This window comes from Polyodon spathula, chromosome 3 (genome assembly GCF_017654505.1).
Source record: "Polyodon spathula isolate WHYD16114869_AA chromosome 3, ASM1765450v1, whole genome shotgun sequence".
NCBI lineage: Eukaryota > Metazoa > Chordata > Actinopteri > Acipenseriformes > Polyodontidae > Polyodon > Polyodon spathula.
In genome coordinates, this window is record NC_054536.1 from 61027737 (window position 1) to 61047431 (window position 19695).

Genomic DNA, 19695 nt, shown 5'->3' on the forward strand with positions numbered 1-19695 from the left:
CAATCACATACCTTTAAAATCAGGCCAGAATTTGAGCTTATGTTAAGTATATTTTTCTTGTACATTTCAGTATTGTGCAATAAGCGTGGGTCATCTTGTCAAAAGGCTTTTTATCATGAAGCATTGTTTAATACGTCACTTATTTTAAGACTGCAACATTCACTTTAACAAAACATTTTTTTTGAGGAAGGATGTTAGAAATTGGAGAAACTTGATGAAAATGAATAACCACATTCCATTCTCTTTGACTACTTTTTAAAGAAGCCATGAGAGACATGTTATTTTGATACCTGTCAAACCCTTTCTTGAAAAGTGATGATGCGTGATGAACAATTGTTAAGGGACTCTATTAGCACACGACTCCGTTTTTATTTCAAGAATTTTCTAAAGTCCTCACAAAAAGGTAACCTTGGCTAATAATTGCTGAGGGACTGATTGTGCTTAGTCACTTTGTTTTATATGAAGTTTATTTTGCATAATGACAGCACCAGTTCTTTTATAAAACAGAAAATTTTAGGAACCTTGCATAGACCAACATAAGGTTATATGTCACTGAGCACATTATTATTATTATTATTATTATTATTATTATTATTATTATTATTATTATTATTATTATTATTATTATTTGTGGTAGGATGGAAGCCCTGCTGGTGTAAATAGTGTGATGTGTGAATGTAAGATTGGCAGAGATGGGGTTGAATCCACTTCTGCCAACAATTACAGGTGAACTGTGGCCATTCCCTAATTAGGAAATTGAGTGAAATATAAAGTAAGCTAAACCCTTTGTTTGGGGAAGGTGTTTTTAGGAGAGAAGCAAGTGGAGGCGTTGCGCAGTCTGGCAGTAGTGTTTGTGTATTGTATATACAGAAGCTAGGTATGGTCAACGCTACTGTTTAAGGCTTAGACTGGCCCAACAACTTCTATTCCCCATTCTAGATTATAATGATGTCATCTATACGACAGCTAACAAGGAGTCATTGAAAAAGATGGGTACAATGTTTAACAGGATCTGTAGGTTTGTACTCCAGTGTACCCAACTAGAGCATCACTGCAGCGTATACTCCAGGTTACATTTACTGACACCTGCAAACAGAAGGAACTACCACTGGTATCTGACTCTCCTTAAAGGGGCACAAAATGCACTGCCTGTTTATTTAAACAGTTTTTTTTTTTTTTTTTTTTCAGGAGTTTTCTAGTAGGTACAGTTTGCGCAATGTCAGTGGTACTAAATATTTTGGAATACTTACAGTGAAGAGTATTGTGGGTAGAAAATCATTTGCTTTTGCTGCAGTCTCTGACTGGAACCACTTGCCCGTTAAGCTTAGATCAGAGACCTCACGTAGTAATTTTAAAAAACTGTTGTACCAGTATTTATCCGAGCCCTCTGTGTGTGCTGTATGATTTTACTGAACTGCTTGTTGAACTGCTCTGTGTTTTATATTAATTAATTAATTTCACTGAAGCTTTCCTGTCTCCTGGCGGTAATATCTTGGGCCACAGCGATATCCTACTCCATTATTATTATTATTATGATATTTCAGTTGTTGTTTAATGGTGTTTGGTATCTTTCAGCTTCGGTACTCAGACATTCATTGATGTGGAGCATGTTTTGTTTTATTTTTTTATCCTTTTCTTTGTATTCCTACTGAAACCTTTTTGATTGTTTTTTAATCACATACCTATGCAAACAGGAGGGCCGGGCTGCCAGTAATATCTATTTTCCACCTGAATGCAGGTAATTTTCATCTCTCCCAGTAGGTCATAGCCAGGGTCACACTGAAAAGTGACAGTGTCACCAGGTTCTCTCCCATCTCCATTCCGACTGCCATTCATAGGAACACCAGGGTCACGACAGGCTGTGGCAATAGAACCTATTCACAGAAAAATGTATAAACAATGTATGTCCCTCTTTCTAATGCTGAATGTTTTATACCAGGAGACATTAGGATTTATGACTTTAGCTGCTATTGGAATATAGGACAAACAAAAGTTTCTGTTTAGTCACTCCCTGCACACTAATTCAGTGATATGTGTATATAATTAGGTGAGTGATTAACTAACACATCTTGTATTCTAAATGTTTCTTCTAATATTGTATTGTCATTAACTAATATACTGTCATGCAATGTCATCAGTTTTTAATATATACTCAGGAACCATAAAATGTATAGTGCATTAATATTGAACAGAAAGGACTGATTGACTGGAAAATCAACTGCAGGTTTTAAAACTAGCAACTTAAAATCCATTCTGTTATGTTATCTGCTCCTACTGTTCCACAATGTGCCACTATAGTGTTTAGAGGCAAATCAATTTTATTGGTGAATGTAACAATGCTTTTCTTATTAACATGACTTACTTGAGAACTGAATGGCATATCCTGATTTGCTTATGTAGAAGTCTGTATCAAACTGGACTGTGACCTCATTTAGTGTGCTGTGAATGCCTTCTGGAAGTATAGACCCACTGACTTCCTTCAGGAGCATTTCATTCTCTGGAGGGCCATCCCATACTCTTAAGATGTCATGTGATGCCTCAGTGTCAAATGCAAGAAACTGAAGGCTGGAAGGAATGGGATTAAACATGTACAGTACGCAGTAGGGCATGATTATCCCTGTGACCATTGTGTGCCGTACAATTCAATACAAAAAAACACATATAGTTTCCAGTTTAAAAAAATTTAAAAGTCAATAGCTCATCAAATACAGCCTTCAATAGCTCAGTTCAGTAGTACTGTTAAGTAGACAGTGAAGGTCAAAAATGGTATAAATTAGCCAATATTATATTACCATGGATAACCTGGTTCTAAGGAATCTCCATACAAAACTCCAAACTTCATCTTGGTAGTGTGGCATACAGACAGACTGTTAAGTAGGGCAGGGGCAACTTCGACTTCTAAAATATGTTTTAATTGGCACGTCTGTACAAGTAGCACATAGTTTAAACACACTTGAAATACCTGACAATATTTCCGGGGTCCACCTCTATTACCCATGTGCATCGAAGGTTGTTGTCATAAGGAAAAGGATACCCAGGAGATAAGATTCTTCCAGATGATTCACCTTTGAATCTGCCTCCACATTCAGCTAAAAGCAAACATATTCACTGAACGATTTAGCATTTATTTTATTTGTACATGTTTTTGAAAGAAGTTCCACAGCCTACAGTTTAATAGACCATTTTGTTATAAAGCCTACAATTATAATATTTAACTTGGATTTATCTTGGCAATGAAAGTTCAAATAGAAATCAATGGAAAGGCCCAAAGAGATTTGCTAAATTGATGTGCTTTAGGTGAACATACTGAGAAAATTGTCCAACTAATTTTCAGTGAATGACATCTCAAACAAGTGTGACTGAATGCATCAAAGGGCTGCTAAAAAAAATATCATCTGACATTATTATTTGCTTCTGTCAAAGGTCCCCTTTAAGTATAGTTGTGTTAAGGTTGGCGGTGTTTTTGAAACAAAAGGCAGAAACATAATTGTACTCCCAGTTCTGGAGGATGACCTGAACATTACAGGTTTGTGTTTGTTTGTTTTTTCTGGATGTACAGATACAATGCATTCTAGCCCCCACTCCCCTTGATTTAGATATGTTTCACCAAAAATTCTGTTAGTGCCAGTAAGCTCTGCTACTTCTGCTGTGGATCTGTCAATAATACCACGTGCCCTTACACCAGCTATGCATATATGTCTCTGCCACTGTAGAATCAAATACAACATTAAATATTTAATCTACAATAAGACATTCTTAAGTATACACCTTTTGGAGAAAATTCCATTTAGAAAGTGCACAGAATCAGAATGTAATAGCTGCAGAACTAGGCTATGGTATGTTCCATAGAGACCTTTCCCTAGATGATGATGTATCAATTACTAATGGTTTGAATACTCTTAAATATAAATACATCTTCCTTCAGTTGTGTTAAAATGCCCTGAATTTAATAATTATGTTTGATGTGAAAATAAAAGTTGCAGCTTTGCCAGGATTTAAATTAAAACAGTAGTGTAAAATAGCTCAAGGAAAAAAAAATAAAAAACAAAATAAAAAACAAAGAGATGGATGTAAGAAAAATATAGCTGATATACATTTTTTGTCTCTAAGAAATATAATAGTTATTATAACTTGTTTATATCTCCCACACAGGAATTTAAAATGAATTTTAAATGTGGAAGAGATTCAGAAAAGTATCACTGGCTTAAATAACAAGCATTAATGAAGATGCTGGGGCTGCCAATTGTTTCCTGATATACAGCTGAATGAACCAGTTATTTATCAAAATATCCAATTCAAAAGGAAATTGAAATGCCTTCTGCTTTTAATTACGAACTGGAGAGCCATAAAACAGCACAGAATCTAATACTCAAGAAAGCAGCAATAAAGGTTACCATTATAATAGAGAGCCAGTAAAACAACACTTGGCTGATCTTTATAATGCACTGCAATTATAATCAGGTTATTTATGTAGCATTATAAAAGTGAATCTGTGCCATTACAGATCCATTACAGAAAGAAAGTTGGTGTGTATAAATCACATCTCGACCAACACATTTCGACACTTCATTGTGCATTACCAGTGTAGTGCACAAGTTGATGCTCAGATAATGTGGTTGTTTTTGTTTACTGGTTGTTTTTTTGGAGGAAATGAAAAATAGCAACCAAAAAACAAAAAAGCAAAGAAATGAAGAACTGGCTTTAAAAGTGGTGTATACAGTGAATACATACTGTACTGTATTTATATACTATAGAACATTTACATATTAATAGAAACTAGTAATTAAATTGGAATGCTCATAAAACAAAGTTTTAAAAAGCAATGTATTGCACCACAGCCTTTAGCAGTATTGATTATTCAAACAGGGTTTCAGGCATAATCTTTTGTAAACAATACTCTAAAATTAATAATCTTGGCATTCTAAATGCTGACTACAGTAAGTATACAAAGCATAACGGTCACACAAAAACATTTCCAAATTTTAAATAGACACTCCTTTTTAATGAAGTAAAAAAAAAAAAGTACATTATTACCTATGCAGGAAGGAAGAGGATAGTCCCATGCCCTTCTTTCTCCAGTCATGCATTTTAGGATGCTACTTCCATGAAGCGTGTAACCTGGATTGCATCTGTAAGTAATTGTGCTGCCAGCAAAATGCCCCTGATCACTGATCTTGAACCCAAACTGTGGTACTCCAGGATCTTCACAATGGGAAAGTTCAAAACCTGTGACAAACGGTCGAGAACTGTCAGGACTCTCTATAAATAAAACTGTGTAAAATTAAACTTGCAATAACAAAGAAAACATCTGTAAAATAGGTTATAGTACAATTGCATTAGTTGTCATGTGTGTGATGTCTTAGATAAATACCTGTAACATTTTATAAAACATTTCCTATTTCAAGAAACTTACAAACACAGACATCATTTACAGCAGGTAGACCAATTGTAATTTATTATAATTTTTTAATTTGCTGCAAACTCTCTTCTGTCGAGCCAGCATCATAACAAGCTTGGCTGGCAATGTGACTTAAGTTATGATGTGACGGAACATCAATCTATTCTACTTCGCTCAAGACCTCATAACCTGAAGGGACTGGAACACTTTTGCAAATGAATGTAGAATACTTGTTTCCTGGTTACATTTTGCATTCCGTAGTTACTATTCACACCACTGGGAAGGAAGTGTTTTTCAGTATGTGATTGTATTTTGAATTCTTCACCTCAGTTTGCATAAACATAATCACATTGTGTGTGAATAAAAGCCTGAGTAGAAAATTCAGAAACGTATTCATCATCACATTTCAAGTCACCAGCAAACATGGTTCTGTAATTGGTTATGGTATCTTAACCTTCTTTTGTCTTGTTCTGACCCTTATTATGCAAGTAAATTGCAAAAAAAATTCTACACAAGCAGGGATTTAGCAGATTTCAAATTAGATATATTGTGAGTGGGTTTATTAGTTTGACCCATCGACTTGAGCCATATCAAACGATCTTGGTTTGGGACTAACAGAAATGCAGCACTCTCCTGTCACATTTTATGTACATCAAGTAAAATCCAGCACCTAAAGCTGCAATCTGTTAGCAACAGAGTAAGATACTATGATTTAAAGGTTCAAAAAGAAGAGCAGCAGTCTGTGAGGCTAGGCCAATAAGATTATGCTACTGTTTAAAAAAAAAAAAAACAGAGAAGGCTTGCCTTATTCTTCAAAGCAATTGAAGTTGAATGAATAATGTGACATTACAACTTTCACTGCCCATCAAATTTATGCTTCAACAACACTTTCGCACAGAATCAAGCATGAACCAGAAGAGGATGCATGGGGCACAGTGCTAGTTCCTTCATCCACACCCTCTCCTGTTGTACGGTCAGGAGGCGCTGCAGTTGTGCTGCACTGATTTGACTGTGTTTCCTTGTTTTGGAATGTGAAGAAACTGGTTATCCTTGGCTCATTTTTTTCTAACTGTGCTGCTGCTTTAGCATGTCCCTGGCCTCCGATGTGGCTCTTAAGAGCAGAAACACCCATGCTTCCAACATCAAATGATTTCCTACAATACTTGCAGAAAGCTCTGTGCACATCATCTTTCACTTCTTTTAACCAGTTCCTCTACTCTAGATCTTGTTTCCATTCTTCCTTAAAACGACTACACCTTCCTGACATTTTGTAGTTGGGGTTGCGTCTGCTCTACAGCTCACTGTATTGATTGTCTAAAACAACAGAATTCTTAACGTTATTTATGTGTCAAAAGTCACACTGGTATTTGTTTAACATATTTGATGTTCTTTATATAAGTAACACATACTTCAATATTGGTATACCTTGCATACTTCAGTCTGTTCCGAAAAGGTATCTATTTTAAATTTAATAAACTACTATTTACATAGCTCTCTCCAAGCTGTATGCAGCTCACGGTACAGCTGCAGATCCAGGCTTTATTTTCTGCTGCCGATGCTTTCTCCCTGACAAATAAATTATTGGATACGTATACTTGCAAATGCAATGTGTATGTACAGCCATGAATATGTTTTAATACTTTTGGAAAATAAAATAAAATTACTTTTAAATAAGGTAATATTGAAATGTGTGGCTGTAAAGTAAAAAATAAACATACGTTTTCAAATATCTGTATTGTATCTTAACAGCATTGCTTGCACATATTGATGACTGTTTGAATTTTCAATATTGTATCATTTATTAACTAATTAAGATCCTGTGTTAATGTATTTAATGGTGTGGGCTTTGCTATTCACTACAGCTTGATGAAGGCCATCTGGCCAAAAACATTGCTTTGTTTTTAAGTTGGTTCTTTTTAAATAATAAAGAATGGAAATGTGATCTATGATCCATTCCATAGCAATACATCTGGCACAATTACATGTATTAGTAATGTGAAAATATTGACGATTATGGTATGTATTGAATACACTTCTACCAAGCTATTATTATTATTAGGATGAAACGATAACCTGAAGATTCACTGCATTGCAGCTCCACTTGTTCCCTCTACTGTGTTAACAACTACTGGAAAATTAGATTGACTTTACATATTTTATATAAATGAGGCACTGGAAGAGCTTAAAGGTTATAGGTCAACACTTATTTTAAACATGATTCATATATATATATATATATATATATATATATATATATATATATATATATATATATATATATATATAACACTGACATGGTATTTTTCTAGATTTAAGAAAATCAAGTACAATATATTTTTACAGTTTGAAGATGATAATAGAACTTACTAGAGTAGACAAGTTGGAAACCTTCACTGGTCACTTCAGAATCGGAATAAAATTCCAGCCAGAGATGATTTGAAGTACTTATTAACGTCAGTCCCATCATTGCAGAGCCAGTGAATGCCCCAAGCACATGTACAGTATTATCTCTCCCATCATAAATCTGGAAACAGCATTATAAAAAAGTTAAAGTGATACTGTACTCAATGCATTTTACTCACACATACTGTACAGCGGGTTCATAAGTCAGTAGGCCACCTTACAATGCTGCAGTGGTAAATATAAAAACATTATTATTCTATAAAAAGGCATGTAATATTATTTCAACAATTAAACCCTTATCTGCAAAAAATATTAAGCTATTAAGACCCAGGGCCCTTATAGTCAGTGTAACCCTTTATTTTAAGCTAACTTTATTTGAAAAATATCAAATATCAATATCAAAATTATCATTTTAAACATTATGCAAGGGGTACTTTCATATCCAAGTGGTGTTGTTTATGTATTTATTTATTTTACTCCACAGAAATCATACCTTCAAAATATCTCCTTGTGCTAAGTGAAAAGTCCTGGCAGAAATGTTGATGCCTTTCCCTGCTTGCACTTGAATGCTGTAGATGCATTCATGATTGTTTTCATAGTTCAGAGGATAGTTGGGTGACAGCAGAATGCCTTCATTGTTGATTACCGATGCTCCACATTCAGCTGCATGTCAAAAGAAAAGGATTTTGGAAAACAAGTAAGTTGGCACATATATAAAGTCTTGTAAATGTGTGTACTATTTAGTCTACTGTACGTATAGACAGACAGACAGACAGACAGACAGACAGATAGATAGATACCAGTATGTAAATCTATAAAATATTTTCAACCAAGATTTAAGCTTGACACTACATAATGATAATAAAAATCAGTTTATAACTTGATCGTTGAGTTTCATATCAGCTACATGAAACCCAGCTGTCAAGCTTAATTTTTTGTAGCACAAGAGAAATCAATGCATTAATTGTTTTGCCAGGGGCATAAAACTAATTAAGGGAAAATTGATTTTCAGTCAGGAATTACAACAATATGATCGCTTTCTCTAACAACTTGCAAATCTGGATTGTAGAATAAAAATGAACAACTTGGTGTGGGTAATAAACATTAGTTATCTGAACTAATGTATTCTTTTTTTTTTTTTAGTATGGTTTCAGTCACCACTGCATTGTCAACCCATCATCTTTTCTAACAAACGATTTAGACATACTTCAGAATCACTATCAGGGTTTTCAATCAGTTTTAAGGTATGTGGCACTTACAAGGTAGTAGAGGGAATGGATCTCATTGTGGCGCATTGGGGTTTTGGAAAAAAGGGATTCAAATGGTTTTTCCCAGATTTAAGTTTTTTTGATCCATCTGTGTATATCACCTCTTCCTTATTTAACATATTCCTGTCCTTTTTATCTTGGTTTCCATTTTATTCATTTTCCTGCTAATTATTGTTGTTAACAGTTTACATACTTTTCAGTTTTTAAACATCCATTTAGCATCAATATTTTATCTGTATTCTCCATTCTTTATTTCCTCAATCTTAAACTCTTGCCCAATTTTGTCACATGGAATGCGAATGTTCCACCAGCTTTTTCCCTATTTTCCCTTTTTATATTCATGATACCAATGTGTCCCAATACTCCCCTCACTAGATGTTCTTAAATAAAAGATTTAATCTTATTCCAATACCTTAATCTTAGTGGCATCTCTCCTGTCATTACTTGCAAAGCCTCAATTGGTGATGATCACATTGTTCGTGCACATATTCTTAATGCCTGTGCCGGAATTGCTTATAAACACTAATTGACTCTTAATTGCTGCCGCTGTAACTTGGCTTCCATAATCTATTACACTTCTTATTGTACCTTTTATATAGCATTAAAAGACTCTTTTGATATACTCCCCATTGCTCTCAACAAATGGAATCTTCCTTTACACTTATCTGTTATAATGGGGGTCAAGAAGAGCTACTGGGCAACGTCTCTGACGGCAAAAAGCTCTTCAAATCGAACTTACCATGCAATGCTTAAGCAAAGCAATTTTGGGCTTGGTTAGTACTTGGATGGGAGACCACCTGGGAATACTGAGTGCTGCAGACTGACGCATGTGACGCTCATACAACGTAATTATATATATATATATATATATATATATATATATATATATATATAACCCCCCAACTATCTGGCCTCACCCATGTCTTTAATTATATGTTGTCCATATGTTATATTTAAATTTCTTTATTTTCATTTGTTTAGAAAAAAGCATGCTTTCAATTTTCTTAAATGAAATTTTAAATCCCCACTTTTTCGCCCATAACTCTATTTTATCCAGTCTCCTGTAGTTTATCTTTTACTACCTCCCATTTTTTTTACTTCTCGCCCATATTACCCCATAATCAGCAAAAAGATCCATCTTACTTCCATTTCCAATTATTTCCTCTATTACATCATTTATCATTACATTAAATAAAATTGGGCTTATTACACTACCTTGTGGCACTCCATTCTAAATCGGAAATATTCTAGAAGTTGTACTTTAACCCTAAGTTCTGTCTTTTACCTATCTCACCAAAACATGTTTCCTTTCAATCCCTTTTTATATCATTTATACAACAATCCATTTTTCTATACCCATCATACACTTTCTCAATGTCTATAAATATTACCATATTTCACAGTGGACCACCATCACAAAGTGCTTTGCAAGATATGAGACTAGGGTGTGTGAACTATGCATCAGCTGCAGAGTCACTTACAGCAATGTCTCACCCAAAAGACAGAGCACAAGGAGGTGTAACCGGGGACCTCCTGGTTACAAGCCTGTTTTTTTTTTTATTTTAACCACACAGTTTATCTGCTGAAACTTGGAGGCACACCATTGAAATTCCGCGTTTCAGAATAACCTAATTAAAGTCCAGACCTAGATCCCATCGAAATGTTGTGGCAGGACCTAAAGCGAGCTTGTCCATGCAAGCAAGCCCTCAAACGTCACAGAGTTGAAGCAGTTCTGTAAGGAGGAATTGGTCAAAATTCCTCAAAACCGATGTGAGAGACTGACCAACAGTACAGAAAACACTTAATTGAAGTCACTGCTGCTCAAGGGGGTGCCACCAGTTACTGAATCTAAAGGTTCACATACTTTTTCACACATGGATATTGAATGTTGGATCATTTGTGGATAAATAAATGTTGAAAGGGTATCATGTTTTTGTGTCATTTGTTTAATCGGGTTATCTTTACCTATTATTAGGACTTAGATTAAGATCTAATAACATTTTAGGTTTGAAATATGTGAAAATCCTAAGGGGTTCACAAACTTTTTCTCAGCACTATAATTATATACATTTGAAAGGCATACAGTCGGCTCTATACACAAACCCTCAATATCTCTGACAAGCACCTGGGTACATATTTTTACAATATCACAACAAAATGAATACATGTGGTTTTTTGGTGCATATGTATAGCTATTATGTACTATATATTGCCTTACAGTACCAAAATATGACCAAAAATGGACTGAATGATAATACCTGAAAATAATCGTAATATTTTTTAATAAAATAACAGGCACAAATATAGGTGGTGGATTGCACCAGTGGCTGGCTTATTTTGAAAATCCTGACTATGGGGAACAGATTTACTTTCAGAAAAATCTGACAGATCTTCATTTCAGTTAGTCCTTGCCAACCATATCAGTTAATGTAGTTAAGAAAGCCAGTCAGCTAATTAGAAATCTCCAAGATAGTGTGGATTGTGTTGAAGCACAGTCGACGGTACACACTGTGGAATCTGAGGAAGCAAATTCCTACAATGAATCCCAGAACCTACGTGTTTCTATTCTGCAAAGTAAAGGTCTACAAGGTTTACAAGGAAAGGCAAGAATGCCCAAACACATCAGTGTTGGACTTGTAATTCGACACGTAGCAGGTTCCAAAAGAGTGTTGACTATGCTTAACCTCTTGGGTCATAGTGCATCTTATGATGATGCTCAAGGCTTAGACACAAAAATGGCTCATTCACAAATTTTTGCATGTAACAACAACTGTGTGAAGTTTCCCACCATCTCTCTGGACTCTGCCAAAGAAATGGTAAGCAGCCTCAGTAGCTTTCATGTTAACTTATTCAGGTTTTTGATGTTTGTTTCCACATGATGGCCTCGAGTACAGGGCCACATTCTGTCATTTACCAGAAATTTCTTAAGTACAACATACTGAGGCCTAAATCACAGTTTTAAATAAACGTTATCATATTTTTGGCTTCTGCATTTTGCTGGACCCTCCGCGTGGGATGCGTTTCTTTTCCATTGTTACAAAACGATGTAAACTGTTTCTCCCTATATGTCCTGCTGATAATTTTGTCTTTTAGTTTATAATTAGAGTAATTGTGCAGGGAAAGAAGTTTGATATGTCATGGTTGTTAAGGAATGCCACTTGGCAAGATAATTTATTTTAAATATTCTTTTTTCTTTGCTTTATTTTTCACAAAAAATAATCAAACAATCAAATAGTTCCATAGTTTGAGAATCTCTGTTCTAGTGTCACCTCATCTGTAAGAGTCCGGCACACTGGCAGCTACAATAAGGGGCAAGGCTTATAAACATGCTGTGCGTGCATATATGTCAGTACGCGAAACAATGTTATGGCAAAAATTTGGCAAAGTTTAAGTCTGAAGGACCAGGAAAAAATGTGTATGTTGACTTTTAAGAATAAGAAGCCATAGCCCTCACTGGAAAATATGCTTCAGCTACTGCATATCTATCAAGAACCACAAGGCTGCAAAATCCCTTAAAATCATCTGTGAAAACACTTGTTTGCTGGTTTCTGAACAAAAGACAGCACTGAAATGTATGTGCGGTTTTGAAGATGATACACTAGGGCATCATAAAGACTTTAATAAAGCATGCCTCCAGAGAGGTGAGGATGATGTCCGGTGCATTTTTGATACCCTAGGTAATCACATAGTTAATTAATTTGCCTGTGATAGTGATGAAGTTGAACATGTAAATCCCCTGATCAAACTCAGTACTGGTATTGGTGCAGTAAGGAGGGCAAACATGATCTGTTAAATGCTCAAAAGACTGAACTGGAAGAAATGCATACATTTGAAGATCAGAGACTAAACTCTGAAACATTATGCACTTTTTGCAAATGTAAGGCATCTGACAAAGTGGATACTGTCAGGTGCTAGGGAAGCATCTTTGTTTCGTAGTATATTTTGTTTTTGTACAGCGGATGGACACTCAGCGTGATGACAAAAACAACAACAACCTAGTTTTATATATATCGCCTTATCATGTGCAGACCTGCACATCAAGGCACTTTACACAGTTAAAAAAATAAAAAAATACAATAAATAAAAGAAAAATAAACAAACCAATCATAAAATCAGGACCTAAACACAAAAACTAGATTTGGCTATAAAAGCTTCTCAAAGGCCTTAACCTAATGCGAGACCGAACAGAGAAGTTTAAGACCTTTTTTAAACCAATCAACTGACTGGCATTTCTTGATGTCAGCGGGGAGGTCACTCCATAGTGCAGTGACCTTGATTTAGAGGGTAGGACTTTAGTTTATGTTTCTTCATGACATAGTTTTGGAATCATTCTCAAAATATGATTTTTTTTGTATTTTTTTAGTAATGGCCACATTATTCAAGAATACATTTGGTCAAATATTATTCAAGAGATGATAATCTTTCTATTGATAGCACATATGCAAATATATCTTCTGATAAACCCAAACTCTTTAAAATGCCTAGGTTCTGAATCTGGCTCCTGTACTACACATCCTGGTGACTTTACTAAAGCACCCCCGTGGCATCAAAGAATCTCTAATAATCATGTCTACTATCCAAGTACTTTTGGTGCACCAGAGGGTAACCATTGTCTACCAGCAACACATACAAAATATTACATTAGTTAGATCTATTATTTCCTACTGATGTATTTCTGTATTTGCAGAGGGTTGCAGGGAAACAGGCTTCACAACAAGAATAATACATTGATAAACATGACTCTTAATATTTCACTGCAATACCAAATTGCTCTTTAAATGAATTGGTTGCTAGCCTGATAGTCTTATTATTGTATCAGTCATAGATATACTATCTACCATGGGATAACACTACCAAAACAGATGTGATGTGGTATATAAAATGTTCTTAAGAGTGGTTCACTCTTCAAAATTAGATGTTATGACACATTTTAGTATAATATATAAGTAAATCACATCAGTTAAATACTGCCATTTAGTAAATTGACAATATGTCCTAAGCCTTCATGATGTATGTTGGCATACTTTGGATTTGTGATCTCACAAGCACCTTTTCACTAGCATCCTTTCTAAAGAGTTCTCTATAGAAAATTGTTTATGACCCTGGGGTCTAAATTCATTTAAATTACTGCAACTCAATGAGTGGGGTGGGAAGCAGTCCCATCAAAACCTGACAGCACTTGCTCCATCTTTCTTGAATTTAACAGGCACACACAGTAATTTGAGTTTGAAGTAATTCATGCTGATCCATGAAACACAAGAGGTGCATATGATTCAATCTGCAAGGGGAGGTATTTGAATTTCTGAAAGCACCCCCTTTTCACTGTTTCCCTAAGCACCACTCCTGTCCAAAGTAATTTTCTCTCACTTGAGAACTGAGGATGAAAGGCAAATCTTGACTGGACACAGTTGATTTAATCATGGTGGCTACTTTAATGGTTCTGGCAAAACATAAGAAATGCTGATGGGTACATCATTTGGAATGGTGACAAGAACCATACAACTTACTTACATAAGGACTATTTCATTTAGTGGAATAGGGTGCAAACCTTCCAGCATATATCATAACCCCATAATCAAGTATACTGTAGTTAAATCTTCTTAAAGAAAAAATGAAAACTACATACAGGGTCAAATTTATAAAAATCTTTATGCCAGAATGCAATTTGTACCAATTTTGTGAAAGGAAAGAAGAAATGTTGAAATGTCCTCATATTTCCATTCCAAGCTGTTTGCTATTTGTTTTGTAAAATGGATTTTGCTTTATTTTATTTTCACAAAAAACAGGACTAATTGCATTTTGGCATAAATAACTTGATACATATTGTATGGCTTCAAGGAACTTCAAACAGCACCTGGCAGGGGGAATTCAGTCATCTTCACACAGTTCCTTAAGGTCAGGGTTTCTATAAATAGACATTACTGGTCCAGTTATTCTGAATTTGAAATAGATGCAGAATGGGCTTGTTGACATATTGGACTAGACAGCCATAATTTCCAATAGAAATTACAGCTTTATTATACTTCAAGGCCACATATCAAACATTATAGGCATCCCTGATATGCTTTTTGACTACCACTAATCTAAGCTAGCTCTAAGGCTCCTAATAATTCAAGTTAGCCTTTTAACTGGTTTGAATTTTCCTTCTGCTCAGTTTTGGAAGTTGCTAGTGTCAAAACCAGAGGGTTAAATCACCCACAGGGTATATAAATAAACATCAAAACATAATCTCTGGTTGGATTTTTCTATAGATTACTTGTATTTAATGTAACAGATACAATCTATATAGGGATAGTTCTTGTAAGTTCCTGTTGCAAAAATAATTTGTTGTTTTTGTTGCCATTTATTCTTGAAATATAAATTTCTTGGCCAAGATTGCAAATATGCATATAAAACAGAGTCTAAGTATTGCTACTCCTGAGTGTCACTGACTTTGCATAACATTCATCCTACTCTACATATAAACCCAAGTTCTTCTATCTCCATGCTGTGTAGGGTTAACATGGAAAGTGCTTGTTGTGTGAACTTAATTATAGGTGTACAAAATGCTCCACTAAGAAAGCACTACCATGTCTGGAATCAAGTCATACTTAACCATGGCTCAATAAAGAGGCACACATTGAGAATGTGGAGAATGGGAATTCAAAACTGATGCAGCTGATGTTCCTCAGCTTAAGATTAGATTATGTGAACAAGTATACAACCTTGAGTCCTGCACTACTCACTTTAGAGCGTGATATTACATAATATTACAAACTGTTCACTAAATTACATTGTACATTTTCACACAGTAACTTAAATCCATACAAACAAAACAGTTATGTTTAGTTTGCTAGGCTCATCTGCATTCGTGGCTATAGAGCTTTTATCCTCATCTCACTGATAGGGTTCAATATCTGTAACAACAGTGCATCACACAACACTATATTTTACTTGCTTTCTAGCAATGCACTCAGAAATGACCACCACAAATCCATTTTGGGAAGGAAATCTGAAGCAAATCTATTCTACAGAATCATTCAGATATGGTGACTGAACAGATCAGTGAGATGAAAATCTGCCTCAAGCTATTCAAAACATTTGGCCATGATCTATACATATAGTAAGAGCTGGTCACCCTAAAACCTTGAGTTCTGCTGCACTAAACACAGCTATTTCATGATCTGGCCACACCACAGTTTTATGCTCTTTACACCATTAGACACACAGACATGCATTTTCTGGTGCCACAAGAGCTTTGTGGATTGGTGCCCTGACATGATATCCTGTTGTATGAGCACCCCACAGATTTGTTAACAGATTGATGATGCCTCATGCTGATGCGATTTTGACTACTATGTTAGCTCATCATCCTTTCTATGTTTTTCTGCATTCAGTCATATTTAGTTATGTATACAGTTAGTGGATAAAGAATGACCTGCCAACAAAGTGAGCAACAATTAAATTCTTACTATCAGCCCACTGTCAGTGTAGTCTCATTGTAGCAGTCATATATTGCAGAATACATGTCAGGGATGTCATTTGCATAAGACATTTTTAATCAGTCATGCAAGGGCCACTACCAGATACACATGTGTGGTACATATGGCAAGTTAACTTTTTTCTTCTGACTCCCTGTATACAGAAATATATACATATAACATTAATCAACGGGCCGCTTAACCGGGCGGTTGAGCATACTTTCACTTAAAAAAAAATGCAGGATTTTGCACTCACAGAACTGGTCATCTCTACCAGCGGGGTGTATATATTCCTTGTATTGCCACTAAATGTCACTGCACTTTATGTCTGATTTCAGGAAAAGTAGATATGTAAAAATAACTCTTATTTACATGGTTCTTTGAAAATCTTTTTGTAGGTAAGGGACAATTAGTTTATTTATTTATTTTTTTTTTTAGACATCACAAAGAAGAGACAGATACTAATAAAAGGCAAATATATATAAAAAAAAAAAAAAAAAAAAAACCAAAACCATACAATTTAAAAAAAAAAAAAAAAAATTGCTCAAACGTGTGGTTCAGTGGCTGATTTGTGGTAAAACCAAGTAGGTTTCATAAAGGCTGAAGTAATCAGTAAAAAAACCCATCTCATCTCATCTCACCATGGTTGACTAATTCAAAGATGACCTATTGTAGTATGAACCATGCATGACGAATGAAGCATTGCCTGTCCGTGATCTTCACACAAACTGCAACCAGGCAACAGGTGTGAGGAGCAATCTACGCTGGACGGTTTTTTCAAGAGAAAGCACATGTAATTACTGTATTCAGCATGTAAGAGTACATTCTTTCCTTTTTCATTTCTTTACCGTTTTCTTTTAAACATACCTGCAGTGTTCATGTAATTTAAATGTGGAAACAGGTATATTCGTGTGCATTTTGGAGTTGTTATTTTTAATCAAATGATTGTTTACAGACGGGCGCTCGATTGAGACTTGCTGTCTGCCTGTCTTCTGTATGTGTCCTCTGTGCGTTACCATTGTTGGTAGTGTCACATGGCCCATTTGTTTACTTTCTGTTTTGTGTTGAATAAATCCACTGCCTGTGCAGGCATTTTAACTCCAACTCCCTTGTCTCTCTGTCTTGCAATGCTGTTACCCACACATGTGACACGAGTACCTTGTCAAAATACTATTTAAATGTCAATCAATGTAAAGGAATCTTCAGAAAATTACTACATATTGATATTCAATTAAAATTTGCCGTTTTGTCATTATTTTGATACAGAAAAATACCAAACACTATTATCGTGAACACCCTGATATAACTAGCATTTCCCCAAGTCCCATGGGGGTTCATTATAGTGAAGTTAACACGTATATAGGCCTTCTGAAGGAAAAGCCACAGCCACTCAAAAGGTTTCGACTGTCAGTTGCCCAGACACTGAAAGCAGTCAACAAAGCTCCACCCAGAGTTGGTCGGCTATCAACTTCACCAAGCCTAAGAAAGCCGGAAAAGAAGTGCCGCCAAAATCCTAGAGTCCCAAAGTCAAGACCTGAAGTGTGATATGATAATCGTGGTCACTGGCCAGTTTCGGTGACTAGCGCGGCCATTGCAACTTGTGCCCAAAGGGTGTGTCCCACCGGAAGTGCTCAAAGTGTGGTGATGGAAAGCTTTTCCTGTGTCTGAACAATAAGCAACAATACTTTGTGGAGTACCACCAGAAGAAATAAATGACTACTGTGACTACATGAGATCCTTCCATGTACAGTACATAACAGAATTCTGATTGTTTGATAGCTTAACATGCTATTTTTTCAACACTTAATCAGTTTATATTTAATTTGTATCAAACAAACTCGTTTTATGTCAAATGTTGTCATTTTTGAGGCCAGCAATCAGAATCTGTAGTGATTTTTTTTTTTCTTCTGATATCTCGTGACAGTTAAAGGGTTAAGATTTAATCCTTCAGCTCTAGCAATAGCCAAAGAAAGTAATGAATCTGGCAAGACTGCTATCAGAATTTACAACCTGCATATGTCATCCCCCATCTCAATATGCTGACGCTCCTGGATGTACTTAATAATATTCTTAGTAATTTGTAATAGTTTATCATTATCCCATTTTTTAACCTGGTGAATATCCATCTTTTAAGTGCTGGCTTGGAGCCGGCTGTCTCCCTGGACACTAGAAATGATGCTTTACCTCTTGGTAAAATTATTATAATAAATTAGTGATCGGTAAAGCTTTTGCAAAACAAATGGACTGTTGGCTTCAAAAACACTATCATTCTCTTTGCTGTTTTGCACATATTTTTTATATATTTTTTTTTAAATCTGTCAGGGCTTGGAATTGATGTAGAGGTGGTGATTTACCAATACCATTTACCATATTTATCCTTATAATTGTCCCTGTAAAACAGACCACACTCCACTTACATATATGTGCTTACATAGTGAGAAGAGACATAACTAACAATGACCTTTTTTAAAACTAATCTATTCTGCAATAAAATATGGTCTTCATGCCTTTGGTTTCTGAAAACCCACTGGTGTAGGAAACACACATATACGATAGTTGTATTTCTTTATGAAAGACACCAATTAACGTGTCCATGGCAACCTAGCAGCATCTTGACAAATAAATTGAATGGAATGCAGTTGAAAAACCCAGATCTTTGGAACTCGAAGTGCTGATACTCAGTATAGGACTGGTGAATACCATCCCAAGCGCTAATTCTACATTATATAGTTGGTTTTCCAAAAAAATGTTGCATCACCGTTACATTATTATTTATGTCTTAGCAGATCACAATTCTTCATTTTTAGACACTTTTGAGCAAGAATGGTCATGTTTTTGATTGAACAATTTTGTCAGTCCCATTCATTTTAAAACTTTATCAACACATGTGTGGCTAAGTATCACACAGAATATCTTTAGTTATCCATATAGTGGGGATAATTGCCTATAGAGTAACCTTTTTAAATGCAAGGCAAAAAAAGATCTGCTTTGTCAAACAAAGCCACCAGCTGCCTGATCTGATTCAAATTATGAAACACAAAATGTTAGGTTTATAGATGTAACCCTGGTTCCCTGAAAGAGATTATGACCAACAACAATACTTTGGGGATATGAATACCCGAATAGTCTTAATCATTTCTGCTTTTTTATTATTATAATAAGTAGT

General features: G+C 35.2%; 1 protein-coding gene across 1 annotated transcript in view; it reads right to left on the bottom strand.

The window, feature by feature from the left end:
• LOC121313274 (CUB and sushi domain-containing protein 3) overlaps positions 1-19695 on the bottom strand; it is a 514488-nt gene that overhangs the window by 141282 nt on the left and 353511 nt on the right. Inside the window, exons 22-27 of the mRNA XM_041245642.1 lie at positions 8295-8464; positions 7766-7922; positions 5035-5226; positions 2963-3089; positions 2363-2565; positions 1683-1874 (exon numbers count right to left, since the gene is read on the bottom strand). Of these exons, the coding sequence (XP_041101576.1) occupies positions 1683-1874; positions 2363-2565; positions 2963-3089; positions 5035-5226; positions 7766-7922; positions 8295-8464 (1041 nt within the window). The remainder of the gene's footprint in view (positions 1-1682; positions 1875-2362; positions 2566-2962; positions 3090-5034; positions 5227-7765; positions 7923-8294; positions 8465-19695) is intronic.